Source organism: Triturus cristatus, chromosome 9 (assembly GCF_964204655.1).
Source record: "Triturus cristatus chromosome 9, aTriCri1.1, whole genome shotgun sequence".
NCBI classification, from domain to species: Eukaryota; Metazoa; Chordata; class Amphibia; order Caudata; family Salamandridae; genus Triturus; species Triturus cristatus.
The window spans coordinates 1,032,224,713-1,032,240,726 of NC_140592.1; the positions used below are offsets into that span (position 1 = coordinate 1,032,224,713).

The 16,014-nt window shown below is 45.0% G+C and overlaps 1 protein-coding gene across 1 annotated transcript in view; it reads right to left on the reverse strand.

Moving 5' to 3' along the window:
* BBOF1 (basal body orientation factor 1) overlaps nt 1–16,014 on the reverse strand; it is a 144,203-nt gene that overhangs the window by 41,742 nt on the left and 86,447 nt on the right. The window contains exon 3 of the mRNA XM_085626777.1: nt 2,258–2,323. Within this exon, the coding sequence (XP_085482903.1) occupies nt 2,258–2,323 (66 nt within the window). The remainder of the gene's footprint in view (nt 1–2,257; nt 2,324–16,014) is intronic.

The window sequence follows — 16,014 nt, forward strand, 5'->3', positions numbered from 1 at the left end:
AGGTAGTTTTTAAAAATGCGTTGTAGTGTCATGCGTTGTAATGTCATGCGTTGTAATGGATTATGCGTTGTAAAAAATGCGTTGTAAGTGCATGCGTTGTAAAAGTGTGCGTTGTAACGTCATACATCCGTGCTACTGGTATATAAAATTGTTGTTGGCTCTGTGTGATAGGGGAGGATGTGTATGGTGGATGTTTAAAATTGGTTGTATAGAGTAGGGTTGGTTCATGCAGTGAGCACTATGTATTCTAGGGGTAGATGTGTAGAATTGGGTATATATTGCAGGGCAGGGTGGCTACAGCGATGAATGAACTGTTGTCTATGCAGCATACTGGTGGCTTGGGCGTGTATTATAAGTTTGGATGGAAATGGCTGAGCGTGCAGTGTTAGTCATGTAGTGTAGACATGGACATCTAGGCTTATATGGATGGATGAAAAATAAACTTTAAGCACTTTCTCATAACACTCCTCAAGGCACTTGAGAGCTTGTTGCCTACATCCATTCTCAAGAACGCTACTGAAACAATAAGGGTTTTATTCACATTCGAATTTGAAAAGTGAGGTTTACACTTGAAAGCGCAATGCTACGCAGACCTGCCAACCTTGGAAATATTGAGAGAAGGAGGCCTTGAAAAGGGTGGGTCTGAGGAGGGGTGGGGCTTGGAGCCAATCAGTGCCTCGCCAGCCCAGGTGGGGATCTTGGATGCAGTGGGACCAAGAGAAAGCAGCCAGGCTTGGAGCCCACCGCAGCTTGAGGAAACACTCTCCATGAGCCAGATCCCCTGATGGACATCAGCAGTGCAGAATCTCCACACACAAGCTTGAAACCCACTCTGTGTAGGGGTTTTCAGCTCATTGAGTGATATCAGCTCTTCACTGGAAGACTGTGTGAATAGAGCTTATACTGTGTGATACGCCTTGCTCCTGCGCTCGATACATAACACAAGCATACACAGATCACTTGTAGGCAATAAAGAACTCTCCTAGCTTCAGAGACGTGGCTCCTTCTTGTCAAACCTAGCCTTACCCAAAGTCAGATTCTTGTAGTTTATGTAGGTGTTTTGGGGCAATTCGCAAATACAAAGATAGGAGAGAAAGAAAGGGGTAACTGTTCCCAGTGGCATCTGCCTCAATATATTGGGTACACTTTGTGGGATCCAGATGTTCAGAAATGGGAAGACCCCCTAACCCATAGAAAACGAATGCTGAGCTTGGATGGAGGACAGAGCTGGTAACTGTATATTGCAATCTAGTGCTTTTACCAAATGGATTGAAAAAAAGGTCAGAGTTAATCACAATTCGGATGCTTAAATAATATTTAATTGTTGTTCATCTTGAAGTGTGGCAAAAAAAAAAGAGCCATCATATGTTTCGCCGCTGTGGCACGCAGGCCTGGGGTTTTTTAGAGGCGTGAATAGCAGGTCAGTAGGAATGGACAGTAGGTCCAGGGATTAGGCAAAATCCGAACAGTATTAGTCGGCAGTGTGAGCGCTGTTCTAAGGTTTAAGTAATGTTTGCGGTCCAAAGGGATTTAGGCTTAGTCATAGGTCAAAGTTCCAGGTGTATCTCTGGTGATATGATTTTGCCTCAACTCTGGACCCACTGTCCATTCCTACCGACCTGCTACGCATGCCTTGAGAAAGCCCCAGGCCTGCACGCCACAGTGGGTGAAACGTGTTGACTGTCCTTTTTCCCACCACAGTTCAAGATGAACAATAATTAAATATTATTTAAGCATCCAAATTGTGATTAACTCTGACCTTTTTTCAACCCATTGGGGAAAAGCACTAAATTGCAAGATACAGTTTACAGCTCTGTCTTCCATCCAACCACACAAATATAGGGACTTGTCATTATCCAGCATAGCCTCGATAAGTTTTGATTATATCTCAAAAAGTAGTGACTTTCATATCAGGTGGCATGAGACAAGTCTTTTTAAGGTTTGTGTAGATATTAAATATGTTTATGATAGCATACCATGTGTAGAGCACAGATGGATGCGTGAGCTGCAGCATAAAATGCTGTCCATGTACCATAGATGTGGATGGTAGGTTGGATATGTATCGGGTGGTGCATGCAGCTCTACTGTAGGTGTTTTTGTGTACGACTCATCTTGTAGGATTGTGCACGCATGAGTGAGTGTGTTTTTGGATGTGAAGCTTTGCGCGTGCCAGGACTGCCATGTATTGTATAGCTGGGTAAACAGTTTTTATGCCTTGTGCTTGGCCTTATGCAGTAGGGTCGTATCTGATACTCACCATCGTCTCGTTCTCTTTCTGCGCTTCCTTCTTCTGGGCCACCAGCTGCTGTTGTAGTTGCTCAATCTTTAAAAAGATTAAAAAAGAGAATCAGCAAAAAATGTGTTCTCAGGCACATCATCACCTCATTTCCTCTCTTTCTGAAGAGGTCTCTTAGAGTTCACCCCGGCTCGTGCTGTTTTATGTGCCCAGTCCCAACTTTTCAATGGGCAAAGATGTGTGTGCAAAGAAAGCTGGCATCCCCTTTATTGTACTCAGTACTTAATTTGTAAATAAATAAGTGCCAGGGCCCTTGTGAGGCGACCACAGCATCTTGCACCACCATTGCGCTACTACTGACAATACTGACTTTTTATACATTAAAAATGAGCAATACTTGCCACCCAAGCTATTTTTCTAGCTTTGGGTGGCAGATATTAGGCATTTTAATGGAAATATAATTAATTTAAAAAAAAACTGTTGTTGTGTTCATCAAGAAATTGTAAACAGCGCCACCATGTGGCTGACTGTCATGAGTCCCGGTTTTGACAATTAAGTGCTGGTGCTGAGCCCCAGATAAACAAGGCTCAAATTAAGCACTAATTGTACTGTTTTGTGCTTGCAATTGACGTGAACAGCTTCCCATAGGAAACTGAGAGAACAAACATGTTGGGAATGAGTGTAATTTACTTGAAATCCACAATGTGCATGGCTGGCCCAGCGCTAAGAATGAGGCCATCGAGGTGCACTGCACAAGATAAGCCAGTCAACTCTACAAAAAACCTAAGCAGTGCCCTTCAAATTATGTATTGCAATGCAAGCACTCCAAGTTAGGCGTTCCAGTCAATAGCACGAGTTGAGAGGGAAATACTCCTCTGGGCGGTTCCAAGGTCCATTCTTTGTCTATTCTATATACATTTTAAAGAACTCTAACAATAGATTCGTAGTCAGCTGCACTGTCAAGCTTGACCTACAAAGGGGCAAGGATAGCCCACATGCAGCTCTTCGAAGTAACAAAACGAAACACCTGCAAATCGTACAGAGAACAGGTGCAACAAACTGAGGTCTAAAAACCAAACAGTGCATTCCTGGTACAATGGTTGTGGAGTTAGGCTTGGGCTTGTTGGCATGGAATAAAGTTGCTTGTTAGTGTGTTAAGCGAAGTGATATTGCAGCTGACCTTTCTCTTTCCACAGCGAGGAATCATTGCATCATTGCCTGAGAGTAGAAGATACACACACACACACACACACACACACATATATATATATATATATCCACAACGAAATCCCAAAGCGAAAACAGCCGGAACGGCGCAACACCAGGGTACAGACTCCTTAAGCAAGGATGCAGGTAAGTGTAGTTTATTCAAACATCATTGTCCAAATGACGCGTTTCGGCCGCCAGACATGCAGCCTTGTTCACATAGTGCGCTGTTAGAAATGGTGCAATATATACAGGTGACAGTGGTAGTATTTTTTCCATTTTGGCTGAAGTAAATAGGCATTTTACCACATATGGTTTGCTTTTACTATAGCGCTGCTTTACTGCGATTAGTGGCAATGACATCAGCAAAATTCTGTCATGAAATGACATAATAAACAGACTATGTGATACACATACATATGAGGCAGAAGAAGAAAAACAGACTGTGCAGATGTCAGTGTTCGCGCTCTGCAACCTACTTGGATAAAGTTCGAGCCAACTCGTGCGCACCAAAATAGTAAATTGCTACGTGACAAGCGAACTACCAGGCTTGCCGCTGACCCCCTACTGGAGCTTAGTATTCCCATATTTAAGGCCGTGAGTGCCATGAGATTAGACAGCTGGCGGGCTGGGCAATGCAACGCAGTGTGCGTGACTGGCGTGGTATGACAGTACACACTCAATGAAAGTGCAAAGAGTCTGTGATTTAAAATCCACGTTATGCAAAACAAAGTCCGTAGTGCCAGACAGCGCTAATGGGTCCTCGAGGCAGCCTAACTTCAATATTACCGCATAAATGCAGGGATACGCACCACTGGAGTATAATAAAATTAAAAAGTGAGTGTGAGGGATATATGCTGTGATATGTACACATATGAGGAGGCGTGCGTGCTTAGTGCGCATAAATAGTGATAATATTGGTGCCGTTATGTGATACCTCTTCATATGGGTGCTAATAAATAATGTGGCAAATGTGGAAAAATAGTCATAGATGCTATATGTTGGCCCAATGTAGCCCACTAATGCCTATCAATTCTGAGGCTAGAGTCATGCGAAGAATAAGTCATGGGAAGAATAAGTTCTAGAGTAAAGCATGTAATGAACATAAACATTTTAAACGGGACACAGACGCTACGCAATGCCGGCAGTGAAAATAAAGTAAAATGCACAAATGCTGTTTCAGATTAGCAAATAGTGTGAGCGAGTTCCCCAACTCGAACTTCATGGGATGTTGTGCTCAGTGTATGTACAGTGCAAATATGGCAGACTTCAAAGCCAACGCAGAAATGGTATCCCAGAGGGAACAAGTAATATAGAAATCACAGGAAGTGATGCAAATCCTCGCAAGTGTTGAGGCCTGTGGGTGTCTTGGTGTTGAACTGAAGTATATATTTGCTTTCCAACTGACGCAGAAGCTTCTCCCTATTGCCACCACGTCTCAGTGTGGCTATGCAGTCTATCACTGAGTATTGGAGGTGATCTAAGTTGTTATTGTGCACCTCCTTGAAATGCCTGGCTACCGGATAAGCCGGATCACTGTTGACGATAGCTCTTAGGTGCTGCAGAATACGCAGATGCACCTGTAACTTGGTACTGCCAATGTAGCGCAACCCACATTTGCATTCCAGGATGTAAATTGCAAACTCTGTTCTGCATGTGAGCCAGTACTGAGTGGTGAGTGGTACACTTCTGAATGTGGAGTCTAACTGCGTCATGTTTTTTCCAAACTTACAGGCTCTACAACTGTTGCATTTCACAAAACCCTTTCTGTCAGCCAGCCAGTTCTGTGTGGTTTTGATTTCTGGACTGTTTCTCACTAATGCATCACGCATAGAGAACGCACGCCTGTAGGTGATATCAGGGTGATCTGCAACCAGTGAGCCCAGAGTGGGGTCAGATTTAATGATACCCCAATGTTTATTGATGGCTGATCTGATTTCTCTTTCCTCTGTGTAGTGGGTCATGATGAGTCTGGGGCTAACTGTGCCAGCTGGATCAGCAAGAATGCTGCCTGAGCTACTGGTTTCAGGTAGGGTTTCCCCATAAGGAGTTCTTCTCAGGGAATAGCATTGGCTCTTTCTGTGGCTTTTCGGATGTTACTGGCCGAATAACCTCGTGCCTTGAATCTCTTGGCAGCCTCACATTGACACTCCATCAGGTGTGTTAAGCGAAGTGATATTGCAGCTGACCTTTCTCTTTCCACAGTGAGGAATCATTGCATCATTGCCTGAGAGTAGAAGATACATACACACACACACACACACACACACACACACACATATATGTGTACAGTCCTCTTTTTGTTGTGCTCTCTTACTTGATAAATCATCTAATTTATTAATTAATTTATTTTTATTCTGAAGCCTATTATTTCTGTATATAGGTAGCTCCGGAATCACATTTGATGTCTTGTAGATGGTGTAGGATGCCCTCAGGTGTTGGTGGTGTAAGGGGTTGTGTACAGTGCAAATTCAGACCGGATGTAGAGTGTGGGTAGTGTAGGGTTTTATGGGTTCGGTAGGATGTATGTGGTGCAGTAAATAGGTGTAGTTAGGTGCTGTGGGTTTAAGTGCTGTAGCATGTAATTGTGATGTCGAGGATACAGAGTCTAGATGGCGATGCACACTGGAGGCGGTGGTGCATGTTGAGGGTGTAGGAACGGAGTAGATGGTGGAGGTGTTGGAGGATGTTTAGTGGAGATGTATCTTATAAACTCTGACTTTGAATGTGTGGAGTGCAGGGTTTCGTTGTCTAGGATCTACGCGGTGTAAGATGTGATGTAAGGTGTGAATATTGCAGTGTCTAAGTGGCAGAGAAGGGCTTAAGTGATGTGAGGGTGAACAGTGAAGGGTGCAGATGGTGGGATGGTGTATTTAATAGTGTAAAACCCTGGTGGAGCACCTCCTATCAAGCTTAAGGTGCCACAAAATATAGGCATAACAGAACTTATTGTTTCTTTAGCATAATGTATGAGCTACGATAACCTTATGTGGAACTGATTTACCTGTACCGAGTGCATTGTTATTGTCTGGCCTAGCTACACTCCACTGACAAGCTCTGACAAGATATATGTCAGGAGTTGCTGTATAAATGATATTTTACTTGCTCATAGGCTTAGAAATATTTTTCTTAAATGGGGTTTGCTTATCTCACATATTGGCTTGGTGCAGATAGTATTGGCCTAAATCTTGTGCCTGTCTGAAAACAGACAATGAACGGACTGGATGATTATTATTATTAATATTTTTTATCTTTTTATTGGTATTTTCACCTTTACACCATGCATTGCATACCATGCCTACCAGTAGGCTCTCCCTCCTGGATCTTCTCCCCAATTGTACTCTTCCCCCCTTCTCCCAGTCGCCGGAGGTGGTGAGCTAGCTATCCTGGTGTCTCTCAACAAGCAACTAACCCAAATGGTGAAGATAACCCCAACTCAAACTTCTCCCAGACAGTCGGTGTGTGTTGCTGTATGTGGCTATACAAGGCCTGGTGGATTTCCCAGTACCCCTATCTCCAGCTGCTGATCGAGACAGATGGTGGCGCGCAGTGTGCCAGGCATATCGTATATCCGCAGGCACCAGGTCTAAGCCAAGAAGTGTAAACCCTGGTGCGGTCACGTCATGCTATCCGGCCCTTGTCACTGTGGGCTTGGGTTCCCCTCGGTCGAGCCTCCCCCCCCACCCCGCCATCACCCTGCCTTTCCCCGACCCCCCTCCCCCCCTCCAGTCCCCCTCAATGTGGTGGCTGCTAGTAACCAGTGTCCTCGCTCCTCCAGGGGCCTCATAGTTTGTCGAATTTTGTCAAGGACAGCCCCGAGCCTTGTAACCCTGCTCCTTCATCACTTCATACACCAATCCAGATTGGATTCCCATTCCTGCAATGTGGGCACAGAGGGGCTTCCCCACCGTTTGGCTGTGTCACATCTCACAACAGCAAGGGCCATGTTGCAGAAGAGCAATGTGGGCCTCACCAGTGTTTGCTGTCCCCAGATACCCAGGGCCACCAGTTGTGATGTGAGCTGCACCTGTTCCTCTGTCACTTCAGACCACCTGGCCCTAAGTCTCTCCCAATAGCTCTTCAGAGGAGGGAACCCCCAGATAGTAGGTAGTAAGGTGCCTCTCTCACCACAACCCCTCAGACAGAGGTCCGAATCGCTGCACCCGCTCTTATTGCCACCTCTCTCGGGAAGCGGCTGGCCTCGCTCCATGCATCATTGTCTAGTCTACCCAGGTGCTGTTCCCATCTGTGCCTAAGTGAGTCTAATTGGGAAAGGCTAGGGGTGAGTAATGTTGTGTGTACCAAAGAGACAATATGTGTGCGTAGGGGGGAGGCGAGCACCCTAAACTCAAGGGGGGATTCCTCCATCAGATTCCCAAGAGATCCTTGTGTTTTCTAAGAATGTGCTGCATCTGTAGGTATCTGAGGTACTGGCTCCCCATCAATTCCTATTCGGCCTGCAGTTCTGAGAAGGGCACCATCCTTCCCTCTCTTCAGACATCCCCCACAGTAGTAATTCCTGGCATGTCCCACCTATTGTGTCCCTCAGTTGCCCTGAGCCCCTTTAGGGCCTCTGTCTCCTAAAGGGGTGTTGCCATGGTGATCGTTGCCTAACAGCCCATGGCCTGTGTCACTATACTAATGTCTACCTCTATACCATCGGCGGCAGGAGCTCATATATCCTCTCCCGCTGTATACCCTTTTATTGTAGTTATGTATCTATATATTTTACTCCTAGTGTAGAAATAAATAAAAATAATTTTAAAAAACCTTCAACTTTCTCCAATGCACTACTCTGTCATACATCCTAAACCGCTCTGAATAAATCCTCCACCTCTACTCCTTGACTCATCCTAAACATCATACTACTACTATGATCTCCCTAAGACTCTTTCTTGACTCTTTCCTCCTGTATTCCACCTTGATTCACCCAAACCTCATTGTACTACTATGATCTCTCTAAAAACCCTTTCTACATTCTTCCTTCCTCTATCCCTCCTTTGAATCCCAAACCTCATTTTACTAATATAATTTCCCAAATAACACTATCTAGACTCTTTCCCCCTGTTTCCTATTCAATCAAACTAACAGACTCACATGTCCATGGCTCAAATTAACAACTTATATTTCTCTATACTAATCAACCGTTAATCCTTTGGGTTCCGGAGTAGCGTGCTACTTACTGAAAAGCACTTCAACGCCTCATCAGTGGTAGTATGCGATTTATAAATACAATTACAATTACATTGGTTAAGGTTGAATTGTAGCCACTGGATGACCTTACCCCTGATTCTCTGTCACGTAACAGCTGCTTTTTGAACTTGTGTGACATTCAGCTTGAAAAAAGTGGAAAATGATGCCTCAATTTTAGGTGGTGTCGTAAGAGTGAAGAACTACGCTTACAGATGTATCGGGTCTTGTGATAATCTGATAATGAGTCCCGCGCCAGGACACCCCTTCCTTGAGGTAACAGCATGCTTTAGAAATGCTATTTATTCATAAATTATTTATATTCCGTTGGAAGTCCATGAGGATTTTGTCTGTTTTGTCGGTGGAGAAGGACTGCTTCTTATGTCGTCCACTGGTAGCACAAGAGCTATATAGCCTTTTAGATTGATTTCATATTATATTTTATACATCATTGCATTATATTTAAGTGTGTAATCATGTATCACGCCTTGGACTGTGTTATCTCTCAATCCAGTTGTACTCTCCTACGTGCAAATGAACAGTACAAACAAGCAACCGCCTTTCTTCCTACTTCAAGATGCGTTCATGATGGAAAAGTACAGTGCATATACATGCGCTCCGAGGTTTCTTTGTTTAACCTGATATATAAGAGTCATACCTTTTAGCCTTGTAGGTCAGAGCACAGACAGCCGAACACAATGAATGGTGTTATGCTGACTGCACTCAAGTATCACATATCCCTCTCTTGGTGTTAGTCTCGCGTGTATACAGCTATCATTTCTTTGTAGCACGGTTATTAAGAACGTTTTGACCAATAAGATGACCGGTCCCTTGACTATACATTTTCTCCTAAGAGGAGAAGAGAACCACCATTTTGCTTGAGATTGATTTGGTAAAGCCATCTCCCTTGAGGATGTAGAGGCTCCTACGAAAGAGTTGAAGCCTCTAGGTACCTCTGTTCACAGTGTAAAGGAGGCTGCAGAACATACTCAGCTTTTCTGATAAGCCGTATCAGGAAAGTGCTTAAAGGAAAATAGATGGTTTTCTGTCTGTATTTACTTGTAAACATCTATCAAAATGGAACACGTGGGTGCTTTAGTTATGATGTAAAGGCCTGCATTTATGTGTGTATAGTGCTTGACTTCTTTCAGCGTGAAAGGTAAGCACTGAATCTAGTAAATAGAGTATCATATACATGACCTCTCTTGGCAACTTATAAGATCTATGTGTCTCTTTCTTAGTTTCTTCCAGAAGCATAACACTGTGGTGTCTGACTTATTTTTTTTTAAACAACTTTTTAATAAGATTTTTATTTTCAGTAACACAGTATCCACATTGTAAGTGTACAGAAATGTTGACCATTCCTTTCCCGACTTCACCACCCTCGTCTTGGGGAACAGGTTGGCATTGCCCCACTAAATATCTGTCCTGAACTTGGTCACCAGTAGTGGCTGGGAACATCTCTTGCTCGGCTAACAGTCCACTGTAGGCACGCCAGCACTCCAATATTTTAGACTGTTTATTAGCGGCGTTCAACACAGCAGCCACATCCATGCCATATTTTCACGATAGCTATCTAAGATAAATGCACATCCAAAGAATCTAAGTAGAACTCTGTTAATAGCCAATGGTAATCCTTATGTATGAATTGGTAGTCAGCGCACATCCTGAAAACCTGCCATGGGTTCATCCTTTGGTGGCCTACTTTGGACACCTCTGGGATAATCTTTTGACTGTTTGGACTTTTCCTTCTACTTCTGCCCTCTACTCTAATTTCCAGCAGTCAGTAGGCAGAAGGTCTCAACACCGTCCAGATTCTAACCCGCGTGGGTGACTTGGCTGTGCACAGAGCTCCACTTTAACCACCGTGGCTCGCGCGGTGTGGCAGGGTGAGGGATAATAGCCTTGAGTCGCCGCCTGAATCATTAAGTGTGGCGTAAGCACCCTATATCCTGTAAAGTAAAAGAAGGCAAGTCCGTGCTGAGCCGAGTCCCCGTGGGTCCGGCGGTGCCTTCTTTTGAGATTACATCTAGGAAACGAAATCCATGTGACTTTTTTTTCAGCCCGCCCATCGCTGGAGAAACAATGTATTACAGTGATGACTTGGTCACCATAGCAACAGTGGTGTGTACTGAACGCGGCCTGGGGCATTGCAGGTAAGCAACACTGCAAGCGCCCAAAATTCTTTTGCAGTTAATACATTCTGTATTGCCACATGGCGCATTCATCGGAGGAGTTGTAAATGAGTGACTAATACATTTTAGTGTAGGACCACCACACTAAAATGCGTTAGCCTAACCCCTTATGCATGGTACTTGGCAGGGCTGACTATCCTTTAATTTGAGATGCCTTTTCTACAAGGTACCTTGATTTGGCTTTGTACTAATTGGGTAGGCATCTTCAATCCTTTCACACAAATGTTCTAATTTAGCATTTTTATATATAATTTGTGATTCGCAAATATGCATTTGCTATTTAGCGCGTGCACTTCACTATTTGAGCTCATTATCAATTTCGAGTTTTCAGCTATATATTTGGAAATCTTAGATTAATCAAACAGCTCCTGAGGCGGAAGCCGGGAGATAGCTTAGCGGTTTTTAACAATTATCGTTCTTTTATCTTGTGGCATTACTTGCTGAAGCATTCTCCCCTGGGCACTCCCCCTCCCTGGAAAGCTCGATTAAACGCTGCCGCGAGCAAAACCTTTCTTTCGCCGCCATAGCCTGAAGCAAGGCCACGCCCACCACTCCGAGGCCACGCCCCCTCTCTTCGTCGTTAAAGGATGGGCCTCAGTCGGACGCGCAGCGGACGAGCGCAGCGGGCGCGACGTTTGCGCGCCGAATGCGCGCCTAAGGCAAGCCCGTCTGCGCCCGTCCGCGGCCTGGCAGGGCACGGGGCATGTCCCCCTGCCGGTTCAATTCAATACACCTCCTCAGATCTGGTTCGACTACATCCATACAGGTCTACCCCCCCCTTGACTCTGTTGGACTCTGAGCCACTGGGATTTCGTTGCATCAGAGACACCTTCCCCGAGATAGCAACAGGCTCACTCCCAGCTCTCCCTTCAACTACCACTCTCCTATCCAATAATCATACTCCACTCCTCAAGCTGACAGTGATCTATCTCAACACACGATCGCTGGTAAAACACCAGCTGGAAATCTTTGCCCAGTTAGACTCTGAGCAGCCGGATATACTGCTGTTAACGGAGACTTGGCTGAACGAGGATTCTGCTCCTGATATACTTGCTGCAATCCCTACTGGTTACTACATCCTCCAGGTAAATAGAGCCTCCGGGAGGCCGAGAGGCGGGGTAGCAGCAATTTTCAAAAACCCTATTCGGTTCTCCGCCTTGACCTTAGTCGGCATCCCCTCGGTCGACTATCTCGCGGTAAGACTGGAATCCTCCACCACCCCACTTATTTGTGTGTTAGTTTACCGCCCCCCCCAACCTATGCCGAATTTTCCTCTGCTGTTTGGCGATATGCTATCTCAACTTATCATCAACAATTCTAAAATCCTGGTTCTAGGCGATTTTAATTATTGGCCTTCCGACGCAAAGGAGAATGCCTGTTCCATATCATTTACCGATCTCCTGTCCAGCATGAATTGTATAACACATATAAATGTAGCTACCCACATTAAGGGTCACATTCTGGATCAGGTTTGGACATCCAACCTGGACATCTCTACCCCTCTCACTTCACCCTGCCTCTGGTCAGACCATTTTATAATTTCCTTCTCTATTACGGTTATCCCCAGCCTTAGCAGACCCAAGGAAGGTAACCTCTCGGCCCGGAATTGGAACAAGGCTAATCTCAATGACTTTGCCACCTTACTCAAAACCTCCATCCCTTCCAGTCTGGGGTCTATTGACACCCAAGCCTCTGCTCTCACACACTGGCTGGAGTCAGCTAGTGACATCGTGGCTCCACTCAGACAAATAAAACTTAGACGTCCGCATGACGCCCAAAAATGGTTTACGGATGACCTTAAAGCCTTGAAGTTGGGCCTTAGGCAGGCTGAGCGCCAGTGGCGACGTGGCTATGCCCCCGACATGAAACTACGCTTCGCTACCTTGCTTAAAGATTATAAATTGGCAGTCCTGCGAACTAAATCCACCTATTTCTCAGATAAGATTGCCAGCTCTGCCACTAAAACCAAGGACATCTTTTCTATTGTCGAGGAGTTGTCAAACCCAGACAGGATTACCCCTAAACCCCTTCCCTCCCGGGCACTCTGCGACTCCCTAAATCTTTTTTTTGTGGAGAAGATAGCCAACATTAAGAACAGTATTCTATCTTCAGCCCCTTCTCACCACCATGGGCCCGAATCCACCCTGCCTTTCCTCAATCCTAGGCAGTTGACCCAGATCCCTTTAATCTCGGAGACAGAGTTCCCAGCCCTCCTTAAGAAGGTTGCCTCTGGATCCCCTAATGACTGTTGCCCCCCCTTAGTCCTCTGCGAGGCCTTCACAGTCTGCCCCTCTCCCCCTCTGGCACTGTTGAACAACTCTCTTTCCTCTGGCACTGTTCCCGGGTCATTCAAACGTGCCGAGGTCACGCCCATTCTTAAAAAACCCACAGCAGACCCCACAATTATGAGTAATTTCCGCCCCATTTCCCTCCTTCCTTACCTTAGCAAAGTCCTTGAGGCCCACGTGACTAATACTTTGAGTACCTTTATCGAGGACTCCCAGTTCCTCGACTCTCAACAGGCTGGTTTCAGATCCAATCACTCCATGGCATCTGTTATACTTTCAGTCAGGATGTATGACGTTACAACGCACACTTTTACAACGCATGCACTTACAACGCATTTTTTACAACGCATAATCCATTACAACGCATGACATTACAACGCAGGACACTACAACGCATTTAAAAAAAATACCTTTACAACGCATTACCATTACAACGCATGCTACCTTTACAACGCATACCATTACAACGCATAATATTAAATTACATTTAAGGTAAGTATTAGATAGTATAGGGGTAAAAATTACTATTCTAACTCCAGGGGGTGCATCAGTAGGGTAAGTGTTGGATAGTATAGGGGTAAAAATTACTATTCTATCTCCAGGGGGTGCAACAGTAGGGTAACTGTTGGATAGTGTAGGGGTAAAAATTACTATTCTAACTCCAGGGGGTGCAACAGTAGGGTAAGTGTTGGATAGTGTAGGGGTAAAAATTACTATTCTAACTCCAGGGGGTGCATCAGTAGGGTAAGTGTTGGATAGTGTAGGGGTAAAAATTACTATTCTAACTCCAGGGGGTGCATCAGTAGGGTAAGTGTTGGATAGTATAGGGGTAAAAATTACTATTCTAACTCCAGGGGGTGCATCAGTAGGGTAAGTGTTGGATAGTATAGGGGTAAAAATTACTATTCTAACTCCAGGGGGTGCAACAGTAGGGTAAGTGTTGGATAGTGTAGGGGTAAAAATTACTATTCTAACTCCAGGGGGTGCATCAGTAGGGTAAGTGTTGGATAGTGTAGGGGTAAAAATTACTATTCTAACTCCAGGGGGTGCATCAGTAGGGTAAGTGTTGGATAGTATAGGGGTAAAAATTACTATTCTAACTCCAGGGGGTGCATCAGTAGGGTAAGTGTTGGATAGTATAGGGGTAAAAATTACTATTCTAACTCCAGGGGGTGCATCAGTAGGGTAAGTGTTGGATAGTATAGGGGTAAAAATTACTATTCTAACTCCAGGGGGTGCATCAGTTGGGTAAGTGTTGGATAGTATAGGGGTAAAAATTACTATTCTAACTCCAGGGGGTGCAACAGTAGGGTAAGTGTTGGATAGTGTAGTGTAATATTATGTGTTGTAATGGTATGCGTTGTAATGGTAGTATGCGTTGTAATGGAATGCGTTGTAAAGGTAGTTTTTAAAAATGCGTTGTAATGGTATGCGTTGTAATGTCATGCGTTGTAATGGATTATGCGTTGTAAAAAATGCGTTGTAAAGGTAGTGCGTTGTAAAAGTTGCGTTGTAAAGGTTGTTCCCCTTTCAGTCATGGAGGAACTGCGGAGAGGAGCGGACTCTAACATCAGCCAGGTCTTGGTGCTCCTGGATTTGTCGGGCGCCTTTGACACGGTCGACCATGATATTCTGGTCGGCCGTGTCGAGGAGGCCGGCATCCAGGGCTCTGCCTTGGCCTGGGTCCGCTCCTTCTTGAGCAACCGCCATCAGGCGGTTCGGCTCTCTCAGTTTTCCGCGGACGAGGTTGAGCTAACCTGTGGCGTCCCGCAGGGCTCCACCTTATCTCCCCTTCTTTTTAATTTATACCTTGCCACCCTTATTCGCTCTTTACGAGGTAGCTGTGTCACCGCTTTTAATTATGCGGATGACATTCAGCTGGTCTTCGATATTAACTCCACGGCCCAGTCTATTGACAGTTTTCAAACTACTCTTTGTCACATCAGTGACTGGATGGGGGCGAATCATTTGAAACTTAACCCCGACAAGACAGAACTTCTGCTTGTCGGGGGTACAATCAACCTCTGGAACTCCACCTTTTGGCCCACAAGGTTGGGCACCCCCCCTAATCCCGTCAGCTCAGTGAAGAGCCTTGGGATCATCATTAGTAATGATCTCTCGATGAAATCCCAGATTAGTGCGGTGGTGTCCTCCAGCTTTTTCCAGTTGAGAAAATCCGTAAGATTGCCCGCTTCCTGACCACCGAAGCCCTCACCCTGGCATTACTGGCGTTAGTCATCTCCAGGATAGACTATGCCAACTCTCTCTATGTTGGCATACCGGCATACCAATCAAAGAAGCTTCAACTGGTCCAGAACCAGGCAGCACGGCTCATTCATCACCAACCCAAACACCAACACGTACGCCCCCTTTTAAAATCTCTTCACTGGCTCCCTGTCACTGAGCGGTGTAAATTCAAACTGGGCTGCGTTTTTTTTAAGTCCCTTGTTGGTACAGGACCCTTGTTCATCTCTTCACTTTTGCACCCATATGTTCCTTCTCGCAACCTCCGTTCCGCCCACCTGGCTCTACTCCAGATCCCAACCTTCAAACGTAAAAAACAGGGAGGACTAAGGTTCTCATTCCTTGCCCCTTCCTTTTGGAACGCCCTTCCACTAAGTTTAAGACTGGCCTCCCCCTAACTCACTTTAGGTCTCTCCTAAAAACCCACCTGTTTCGCATAGCCTATAACTAATCTCCTTAGCCCCTTGGACTGTTTGTTTTCTTCTGTCTTTGCTTCCAGCGCCAAGAAACCGTCTGGTGCTTTATAAATTCTTTTTACATTTTTACATTACATTACAAATCTAGTAATGAATACTGTTATGGGATGCATTTTATTCGTTCTTTGCAAAGACACTAAAGGCCATATGTACAAAAGTAGGAATTGCGATTTCCTAAA